Genomic DNA, 11671 nt, shown 5'->3' on the forward strand with positions numbered 1-11671 from the left:
AGAGTGTAATCCTCATAGTCGCGGAAGGCCTAAAAGCACTAATTAAAGCCTTTTACCTTTGTTAATAAAATAAGCCACTATACCAAGTAGTGATATTCTGTTTGTAGATATCCAGATATTATAGGTAAGATTAATTTTACTAAGTGCGGTAAGGAGGAGGTTTTTAATATTAACGCGTCGCTGTTTAAATGCGGTTTTGATTTAATTACTTAGTAATATAGGCGCCTTTGTAAGATAGTCTTGGATCTAAGGACGGTTAAATATTAGTAGAGTGTGTGTAGAAGGACTTGTAGCTTAATAAAAGGTAATATCTTGTAGAATTGTCTAATTAATATAGGCTTGAACGTAGCTAGCTGCCTAGAATGGCTGGCGTTTATAACTGCTAGCGGAAGCAGAAGCAGAAGCTTCTGCAGCTAGTAGTCGTATTCTACTACTGTGACTTTTAGGGTTAATAGTAAGGTCATGCTTTAATTTTAAATGGCTGTTAATATAATTGTTGCTGTTAATTATAAGTAAAGCACCTGGTCTTTAAGCTAAATAGTAAAGCTTATATAGCTAGAGCCTTTTTTTACCTAAAGGGCTGTCCTAAAAAAGGTCTGCCCTATGCTTCTATATTGGTGATATAGGAGCTTTACTTAATAGCAACCGCTTATTAGTAACTCGGTATCTATATTTGCCAGTAAGCTTACCGTATATTATTAGGTAGAGATTGCCCTAATTAATAGGAAAGATACAGCCGTAGTTCTGGTTAGCTAGAGGAGGCTCTCGCGATATAGAATTATTTTGATCGCCTAATTCGGTATTATTGTTAATTAGAAGAGGGGAGGAAGTAGTTAATCTATAAACCCTACGCGGTACTAGAGTTAAGTAACGCGTAGATTGTGGATTTAATAAAGAAGTAGAGGAAGAAGTAGAGGAAGAAGTAGAGGAAGAAGCTCTACTGCCTAGTTAACGCGTAAAATGTAATATACGTTATATTTTATATAGGTGGTATAGGGGAATGGGCTTACGGCGCGCAGTGGAGATATTGGGGAAAATGCTTTATTTACTATGGCTAAGTAAGAGATACCTATGGGTTTCTTATTGCTTGGCGTATAATCTCTATTAAAGATTTAAATATCCTTAACTTCTACTAAAAGCTTTAACTTACTACTAAATCTTACTATTAAGGCAACGAGCTGTTAGCTAGCTGCAGTCTTATAGCTAACTGACTGTTATAACTCTATAAGCTCGCTAACTGCTTACGTTATTAGCCTCTTGGCAGCGACGCTGGCAGCGACGCTAACTCTTAAACACACTGTATATACCTTACGAAATGGAAAGGCTTTATTAAGCCCTTATAGGAACCCGTTAACTCTATAGGACTTATATAAGCCGCAGAAGATTTTTATAACCTCTATTTAGAACTACTGCAGCCCTACCTTGCAGAAGCTTAAGTTTAAAGGGGGGGTACTATTATAGGACACCCCTATAACACCTTATATACGTCTACCTATTTCTACTAACTTAGTAACTAGAGACTAACTATAAGATAGTAATTTAATAGTAACCTACGGTAATCTAATGGTAATCTGCTATATTCTACTATATTCCACTAAGTTTTACTAAGTTCTACTAAGTTCTACTAAATCCTATTAAGTTCTGTTAGGACTACCACCTAAATCCTATTCTACTTTATATATATATTAACTAAGTAACTAAGTCTACGATAACGTAGTCTGCGGGCCAATAGGCCGTGTGGGTAAGTGGGCTACATTAAAACCTCACTAAAAATTAGAAAATTTATACCTTAGTATCTTAACGACCACTTAATAATAAATTCTAATAATTTAGATTTAGACTTTTATATATACTCTGCACCTTCTATTAAAGTTGCATAGTAAATAGTTTAGTAGTTTTTAAGATATTAAAATTTAGGAGCTAAAACAAGGCTAAGTTACTATATCTTAAAAACTACTAAACTATTTACTATATAACTTTAATAGAAGCTATAGAGTATATATAAAAGTCTAAATCTAAATTATTAGAATTTATTATTAAGTGGTTGTTAAGATATTAAGGTATGGATTTTCTAGTTTTTGGTGGGGTTTTAATGTGGCCCACTTGCCCGTATGGGCCTATAGGCCTATAGACTACGTTATATACCCTTTCTTCCTATTTTCCCACCTTCTTTCCCTACGCAACGTCTTGACTTTACCACACAGTTTATGTACGTAGCTTAATAATATCTACTTTGTTATATATTATTATTACTTATACTCGCTCTATGGTAATACCTACTTATAGCTATTATATGCACCTTTCGCCTTAACCCGTATCTCTTTATATAATTAAATAAGCTTTATAGTTTTCTAATCTCTATATATTAGAAAAAGCTAGTTATTAAAAGCGGTTTTATAATTATACTATAGTTATTCTAAGAAGATATTCTCTATTATATAATAGTTGCCGTTAATAAAAGCCTTGCTATCTAGAATAGGTACTAGAGTTATATACTCTATCCTTTTATAAGAGAGAATATTAACCGCTAGTATATATAGATATTTAATATCCGCGTTAGAGTTAAATATACTATTAATCGTAATAGGATATACGTATTAAATGGCGTCCGTAATAAAACTTATAGATATTTAGTAGTAATTCTTGATTAACGTCTGATACGGATCCTATCTAGGCCCACGCAGACTACTCCGTCACAGGGGGAAAACTTGTAATTTACAGGAAGAAAACCCTGCAGTTTNGGGGAGGAAAAACCCTATGAGCCACCTCAGTAGGATGAAAAACCCCGGTTTGCCATGTCCGTCCNTAGCGGCGGCCCTGCGGGCCTACGGCTACGTCCTGTCCTCCTTAGATGTTCGAACTCCTTGGGAACCACTGCTTCCTTCTCTAGCTTATCCCAGCTAGGGTTCACTACGTCCTAGCTAGGCCTTGCCGTTCGATTGCTGTACACTTATGGTTGTGTTCCGTATTTTAACTACCCCCTGTATGCTATCTCTTGTTGACTATTACCATATACGCCATGCCTTCCCCCCCCTAAGGCCTATCGAAGGCGTAAGGGGGATTCATCCATAAACTACCACTATACCAAAAGGCGAGCGGGACGTGTGTGCCTGAGTATCTTTTGTGCCTAGGCCCTAGTCACTAGGCCCTCGCCAAGGGTCACCACTCCTTAAGAGGAGACAGGAAAACCGTACGGTATTGTCCAGGCTGTACTTATAGATATTTACTTTTAGAGGTTATTAAACCTATTTCTAGCTATATTAATAACCTTATCTAGCTTAAGTTAATAGGTACTATTTAATATTAACTACTTAAGGTCCCTTTTAGGAATATATACTCCGTATAAAAAATTTCCTATAGTATATAAAGTAAACTTACTAATTTCGCCGATAACCTAATATTAAGTCTTTTAACAATAGTTAAAGTTATTATAGATAATGCAGATATTATTATAAATAGATAAAACCTTAATTAGTTTCTTAAGGGGTATTAGCGCTAAAAGGGCTAGTAAAATTAATAGAACTTTTCTTAAAACGTTTAGCTGGCCTGAGCTTTTTAGTATTACGAGCCTTATAACCATTAATTAGACTAAGGCTATATAGGAAAAATAGTATATAGCGCTTTATACTAAGCGCCTAAAGATATAAACTAAGTAGATAGGCGAAACTATTTATAAAGTTTTAAGCGAACCCTAGAAGGGATATAGAGGTAACTATAACTATATTTCTCTCTATTTAATATAGATATCCCCTTAACAAGCTAAAATAGTAGCAGACTATACTACTAAACAAACTTAGCTATATTTTTAAGATTAATATTCTAAAACTCCATATCTAGAGTCTATATATTAAAGGGGCCGCGTTATAATTATAGTTAGTAAAGCTTTTTTTAGATATAGCGGATAGTATAGGTTATTAGCGTTATATATATATTAGCCCTATTAATATTTTTTTTTTATATTTCCTTATCCTCTAATAAAGGAATAAGTAGGTCCCTTACTTTCTTCTTCCTTTTATTACCTTTATACTTATTCTTACCTTCTAAGTACTTAAAGGCTAGCCTATAAAAAAAATAGCCTTATTAACATATAAGGTCCTTAATAATATTAACTTTTTCTTCCTTTAATGTCTTTATCTGCTAGAATATCCGCTGGCTATAGAGAGGGCTAACGGCGTAGTTATAAGCGTTTAGTGTTAGTGTTTACTGCGCGGCTTAACGGTGCAGAGGTAGAATTAGGACCTCTATAGCGATAAATTCCTCTTAATATTGCGGTTGTGTATAAGGAGCTAAAGATCTTATAACTTATAGAGTAGGCTTTTCTCTATAATTTAGTGTAATTTTTATATTAATAGGTATTGTAGGAGGGTAGATCAATTTTATTAAAGTTAATAAGGTCTTCTTATATAAACCGTGTTTAGGTTTTCTATAAATCTCGCCAAAGGGCCTCGGACTAAGAAAACCGATTACCGTCCTAAATCAGCTTAGCGGACGGTGCGAATATTCCTATATCCGCAATCGATTTCTTAGTCTGAGCTTCTGAGGTCATGCGGCTCAACAATACTGGATTGGACTATCGTTGGGAGATTGCGATCCAATTAGTTTGGCACCGATTGCTGCCCATCCTGAATTAAAAGGAAGCATTAAGCCCGCGCATGGAAGAAGAACCTAAAACTTTACTTTCTTCATATAACTGAAAATGACGTCGGCGGCGCATTATTAGATATAACAGTCGCGCGAGGTGAGACCTCTAACTTTAAAGAGGCTATATCGTGAATCGCAGGTAAAAAGCCGAGCATCCGCGAGAGCCCTGTCTGAATGCCCGGTGGCTTGGGTTGGGGGAAAGTGCGTATTAAATGCGCGCTGCTGTCGTTTTATTGCAGCTTCTCCGCGACATGCACTAGTTCCTAACTGGAGATTACGGCAACCTCAATATGATAACACTAAAATAGGAATAGTGTCCTAGCTCTGCCACCGCCACCGCCCCCCATCGGGGCAGATTTATAGCCACTTCATGAACCCAGAATAAACCTTTGTATTTTATGGCAAACCCTATCGATTGTCTGTCGGTGGAAATTGCTCTCTTGAGCCTAAGCAGCCAAGCATCAACACATCCAGCCCGAACATCGAGTCGGGTGAGTCACGGCCTAGCAGAACTCTAATACTTAAGCATGAGATCTCCATAACACAACAATTGGCATTCATATGTGCCTACTCTGATGATCCCCTTCATGTCCTGGCTATCTGCTTGAGGAATCAACTCTGAGAAACTGTCTCAGTATTCGCTTTGCCACGAATACTGCGAAGCATGAGGCTCTCTCATCGATGGATTGACAGATCCTGCAGAATGAGGCAGTGAATGGTTTGATCCCTCGTCAAAAAAAAAACTCTATACCGCCAACCAGCTAACCACAGTCAAATGCTCTACGAACCGTGATGCTCTCTTTAGGACGGTGGTGGCATTAAACCACGGGCGGATTTTGTCTCGCATTCAATCTCGACACGCGGGCAAAAGGCAAGGCTCCATTGCTCCGGAGGCTTAGAGCTGCCAAGGAGCCGTTGCGGGGTTCCTCGATTTGCACTACTCGAGCTCAAAGCCTAGCGGGTGATGTAGATGATCTTCAGAGGCAGTTTGGCCGCCTAGAAGACATAGACACTCTTGAAGCGCGGTCTTCTAGGTCGGAAGAACGCCTACTTGGTCTGGTCAATGGCATTCAGTCCATTCTCCTACAGTGCGAGCCGGATCTTAAACTTATCCCGTATACCCCCGGCCTTTGTAGTGGAAACGCAACTGAGTCCTTAATAGGCCGCCTGAGGAAAATAAGCCATTACGTCAAAGCCTGCGACGAACTTCTCAGAGCTGCTTGCAGGTACAGAATATTTTCGAACATCGCTGTTGAGTTCATTAATCTTCAGCAAGGTGGAAGGCGACTTTCCATAGGTGCATCCGATATCGATGAGATTATCGAGGCCAGTTGCACAAGGGAGACATCGTCAAGAATCTCAAGTCGCTGCCGTAAATCGATTTTAAATATACAAGAAAGCATCAAGGCACGGCTACGTGAAACATCAAGGTCACATGCCGAAGTCCAGCTCGTCCTCTACTACGAGCATGATGCTAGACTCCTGCGACCTCGCCTAATATACTCAACTTAAAGCGCCTGCTACCTGTGCCACCTCCTTCTCCAAATTCACGGCCAATACCGCATTCCCAGCACCCACGGCAAACTGTACGATACCTGGAAATGGCCCGCGCCGATGCAGCTTCCCAGCCGTAGCGGAGCTACAACGTCTGTTACCGAAATTCAGCGACGCCATTGACCGCAATATACGAGAGTGTCTGAACGCCGCAAGGGCAGTGAGGCGAATCAACCCCTTAGAAAGTAGAGTGGACATGCTCGCTGTGATAACGCCGTCCATTCTATCTTCCATCTCGCGACACTCCCGCAGCGTACGCAGTCGGGCAACGCTTCATCAAGAGCTTCAAGGAGATGTCGATATTGCGCTCCTGGATAAAGGGGATGCTGGTGACGGGTTCTTGACCTCGAGCACGATGACCGTTAAACTTTCACCCCAGCCATCGGGCCACGAGTCGACACGCCGTTGACGAGTCCGATGGTGGGCGCAGAAGACTTGGTGTCCTGCGGTGGAACTGTCACCGACGATGAGAAGGCTGGTTCCAGAGGTAGTTCTGTGGCGTCGCATGGGGGAAGAAGTCAGGGCTTTGGAGAGGTGCAAATCGGGCCTTTGTGCTTACAATAAGGCGAGGTTACCAGTTATTCATTTGATGTGAAGAATGAGTTGCTGCATGTGCACATCCCAGGTTTGCACGAAGGCTTGCGACATGATATGTCTCCTAGCCAGGGCAGCCGGTTGGAGGGGCAGATACCGTAGGATCAAGGGAAACCGTTGCAATTGGAGGTCGAGTGTCTCTCTTTTATGCATTGCAGTGAAAGTGGTCGGGCGCAGGTTGTGGACTTGGAAGAGGGTAATTGGGTGGAGAAATCTGCTCCAGAAGGAGTTCTTTTCTCCGCGGAGGGCTTACTGCTTAAGCAGAGGTCTACCTTACTGCGACTTCGTGTGCGATTAGCTTAGGAATCCTCTAATATAGTAGCATTCTACTCATCTTACAGATCCTTTAATCTGCCTGCAAGGCCTCCGCGTCCTTGTATAAGTTGTACGTGTCTGTTGGCTTGTCTTTTGCATAATATCTTTAAAGTTGAAATCTTATTTCGGAAAGTGTTCCTATGGTGAAATGGGGCCGTAATTTGTACGCTTCGCGGAGTTAGTACATCTTAAAACTTGACAAAGATCAAAAACCTAATATAATATACTTCTTTCGAGGGTCCTCCACTTTTAACGGATCATCATGCCCCCCGGCTAAGTGAAGTATATCAGTATAACATTCACGCGGTTCTGATATCTAGCAAAAGTGCCTAGCGGTGAAAGATTATGGGTAGGTTCGCACTTGATCTGCACTAATTCCAGCTATGCGTTGGGGTTCAGTGAGAAGTTCTTAGCGGAATTTGGCTGAATTACCTGTTGACGAACTGTGGTTCATTCTAGGTAGCTATTTAATTGATGCACAAAAAAGGTTGCCGTCTATCATGTTAATTTCTGCCCTCAGGGCAATCAAGGCAGAGGCTCTTCTGCAGATTAAACAATTCTCTTCTACTAGAATTGCAAGTCTGCTTTCCCAACATGCTCTACGTAACCTTCTAAGAAAAAGATAGCGGAGTTTATTTGTTGCATAAACAGTTCACACGTGTTCGGGGTTCCCAAATACTTAGTGCATGGTAAGCTGCAAGTGAATCATAAACAGTTTCCGAAGAACTCGTGTAACCGACTACCGACACTGTGCTGAGACACAAGATCACCGCTTGGAAGGATCCAAGACAGCGTCAACGCCACCCTATATATTGATCGCAGATCAATATTGCTTGCAGATCAATATTGCTTGCAGATCACCGTTCCCATTTCATCTTATTACCTACACCATTTCATGTATATATACCTCTTGATTTCCATAGATTTACAATCAAGTTGCTCGTTCAATTCCCACACTACAAAGCTTACAACTCGTGATACCTTCTTAAGCTATTTATATGGAAGAATATCAAGGAAACCACGACGCGTTAAGTTAGTCTGTGTAAGAAAAACGCTTGCTCTAAGCTCTCTAGCTTTTGTGTTGGCAAGGCTGTAGCTGCAGTAGTCGGTCACGCGTCGGACATAGAAAGTGTTTGTGGTCCACCAGTCGAGCCGGAAAGGCTTTAAATAGATTGTCTATAGTTATGTCTATTAAAACTTCTGAATATTGGACTGTGCTGGTTATCGCTGATGGAACATTGCTTTGGTTAGGGTAGAAAGTCTCAGCGGGGAATATAGAGGGACAGTTGTTGTATGACACTTGGCTTATACACTATACATTATGGTCTTAGTCAAGGGCGTTAATATGGCTACAGCATAGTTAAAGGGTCTGCCTAAATATTATAAAAAGCCTTCTAATTCAACATTCTAAAGAATGAGTATCTACTTGCGTTAATCCCATGCCACGGCACGATGGCCAGCATGACACAACTCGCTCAACATGCCCGCAAAATGCCTGAGATCGCCGATCCATATAGTTCAGGTGCTCTTAGATTTATTTGAGAAGCTCATTCATCGACGTGGTACCCCGTTTGCATCGATCCGCGATACAGCCCGCTCCATATAACTCCGGAATGCTGGGCAGTTACAATCGACATGCTTCAGTAGCTCTCCTTTGAGTTCGAGCACCTCGTTCGTCAGCGCGACCACCCTCTCCTTCAGCCGCTCATTCTCGTCGGTAATTTCCTTTGAGCGCTTCTTAACCTCTTCCGTCCACTCTTTCTTCCTTGCTCGGCATTTGCTCGCGGCCATACGATTGCGTTCCAGGAATTTCTCTCGACGGGCTTGGCCTTCGTTTTCCTGACGGACTGCTGCTGAGGGTAATGCTGCCTGGTGCTGTGGATGCTCTGGTACCCTTTGCTTGCCCTCCGTCGGTCTATTCTTTTGCAAGGACGATAATGAACGCGACGAAGATAATTCCTTGCATGTTTGTGAGGCTGAAGGCTTCGTAGAACTCTTCAATATGCTTCGCTTTTCTCTGTCTTCCGCAAAATCGATGTCGCTTTCGGCTCTGTTGGATCCTGCAACTGTGTTCGAGTAGGCTACCGAAGTTGTTGACGGCGGTCTTCCTTGCACATGGTTTATGGACAGATCTGAAAGCATGGGTGATGCAGCTATGTCGAAAATAGGGGCAGTCGCTGGTACGAACTCGGGATGATAAAATGTGTTAAATAAATCACCACTATCTACGCTGTGGGATGGGGGCGCGTAAATATTGCCTTGGTTCGGATAGTTCGGTATTAGGGAACTATCGTAGGACTGAGGTAGCGCCAAGTGATTCGTGTTTACCAGAGGTAGGGCTGGTGATGTTGTTGTAGGATCCTGCGATGGCATAGGTCCAAAGGACGACCGTTGAGAATCCGAGCTACGGATTTGGTCGCTCCACATGCCCCTCATACCTGCCATCGGTGTGAGAAGGTCCATGAACTGGATGACAGAAGCACAGGACATCTGATTGGGACTGTGTTGACAGCAAGCTCTCGGGTGCTGGGTTGCCCGGGAAGGGTGTCGAATTCCATTCAAGTAGCAATAAGATCCATTAAGTGCTGTTTTCGAGACCGAGAGTGATGAAGTGATCTGAGTGGGCCAAGCGAATCAGTCTTCTCTACACGATGTTGATATAGAGAGCGGAGACACAGCCGCTATCATTAGGTGTGTCGTCTACGGCTGAGAAGGGAAACTCATTTACTGACGGTTGCTTATGCGCTTCCGAAGAGTTGGAGTGGCGGATTGGGGCCCCTCTTGCGGATCTTCGGCCGACATATCCCGCCGCAAGGGTTGTGCAGGTGAATGACTGGAAGACTGGGGTTTACCTAGGCAATGCTGGGGTTCTGGTTTGGTCGGCTTTCCTTTACTGGAATCCAATCATTATGCTGTCAGGGAGTTAGGCCACTCTTTCGGGGTGTCAATCATGACTGCCCCTTTAACATATTTCCCAAAAGACAGGAGTCGACGTTCATGATAGATATGAGGTACGACTTGGAAGATACAAGATCCAATTATACTTTTTGGCTCTATTCAGCACGTGGGCGTGTAAGGCTTGGCCTGGTGTCAAAGAGCCTCTGCCTTAGCTCTTACCAAATTATCAGCAAGCTAGTAGCTTCAAGCAGCCGGACTCTCAGCGCCGACATGAGCACGGTCTAGGCACTTTTGCCTTCACTCAGCTGATTCGAAACAGACAGGTTGCTATTAAATCCACGAAAGCCCTTTACCTCATGTCCATGGAAAACTGACCACTTAGCCCAGGCGAATCCTGCAAGGTAGGATGACGGAATAGGGGGAGAATGACGAGTAATTACAAGGCTGGGTTGTTTGAACTGGGTACTGGGTGCTGATGTTTGCTTGAGGAGTGAGTCCGAGTCTCGGAGAGTGCCCCTGAGACCTCCGGTAGTATTTAAGTACGCCACATTATAAAAACTTATACTTACTAAGTTTTAAATATTAAAATAACTTTAAAATTATAAATAATAGTTTTAATATCTATAAAATAATAAGACAATATATTTTAAAATAATTATAAGTAAATAATTTTATATATTTTATATATTACTAATAAACTTTTTTATAAATTAATTATTATAATAATATGGCTAAGTCTAATATTAATTATATAATAGTATTTATTATATAGCTTATAAAAACCAAACTAAAAACTAAAAACCAAACTATATATTGTAAAATATATAGTAAAGCTATAATATAGTTTTTTTATAATTAAAATACTTCTTTAATTGTTTAAAAAATATAAACAGAGAAATTATATACTTATAGTAAAAGAGTATATTAATAATATAATATTAATATATGTAGACTATAATTGCGAATAAAAGTTATATATATATATATATTAACTATACTTTTATTTAAGTAAATAACTATTATGCCCTACCTAAGCCTATTTATATAATCCTTATAAATATAAAACGGGTACTAACGTCCCTTAAGCTCTAATAGAAAGCATTAATAATATCTTGTAATTAATAAATAAGTAAATAAATAAACTCACTTTCTAACCCTTAAGGAAATTGCCTGCGGATTATACGATTACTCGCTGTTATTTACTGTACAATCCCTCCTAGTAGCCTAGATAATAACCCCTTACGGTTACCTTATCTCTTCTCTACAGCTAGCTGCCCTAAAAAGGGCTTAGTAATTAGGGTTTAGGTAGAAAAGATACCTAAAGTATATATATCTATCGTTCGCCTTTTAGTATTAAATAGTAGTTAAAATAGATAAATCCCTCTTATATCTTTAATAGGCTCTTAAAGGAGATAGATTGTAGATAGTAATAGTTTATAGGTTAAGATATAGATGATTACTAGTATATAGCAAGTAATTAAATAGTAAGGCTTAGTTAGAACGTATTAAACCCTAACTCTAAATAAGCTAAGAAGAATATAATGGTTACTATAGAGATTTAATATCTAGTAGAGGTTATAACATAGCCATAAAGTAATTGTAGGGAGCCGCAACTATATATAGAGATAGTAAATTGGCGTTTTATCCTTTTAATGTAGCTTATAAGGTT

The 11671-nt window shown here is 40.4% G+C and overlaps 1 protein-coding gene across 1 annotated transcript; it reads right to left on the reverse strand.

Annotated features, from left to right (window-relative positions):
* Nucleotides 1–8655: 8655 nt before the first annotated feature.
* On the reverse strand, nt 8656–9246 carry K441DRAFT_576644 (uncharacterized protein; the record flags this gene model as incomplete). Its single annotated transcript, XM_067644206.1, has 1 exon — nt 8656–9246. The coding sequence occupies one exon, from the start codon at nt 9244–9246 to the stop codon at nt 8656–8658; it is 591 nt and encodes a 196-aa protein (XP_067500518.1).
* Nucleotides 9247–11671: the final 2425 nt, after the last annotated feature.

Source organism: Cenococcum geophilum (genome assembly GCF_001692895.1).
Source record: "Cenococcum geophilum 1.58 unplaced genomic scaffold K441scaffold_42, whole genome shotgun sequence".
NCBI classification, from domain to species: domain Eukaryota; kingdom Fungi; phylum Ascomycota; class Dothideomycetes; order Gloniales; family Gloniaceae; genus Cenococcum; species Cenococcum geophilum.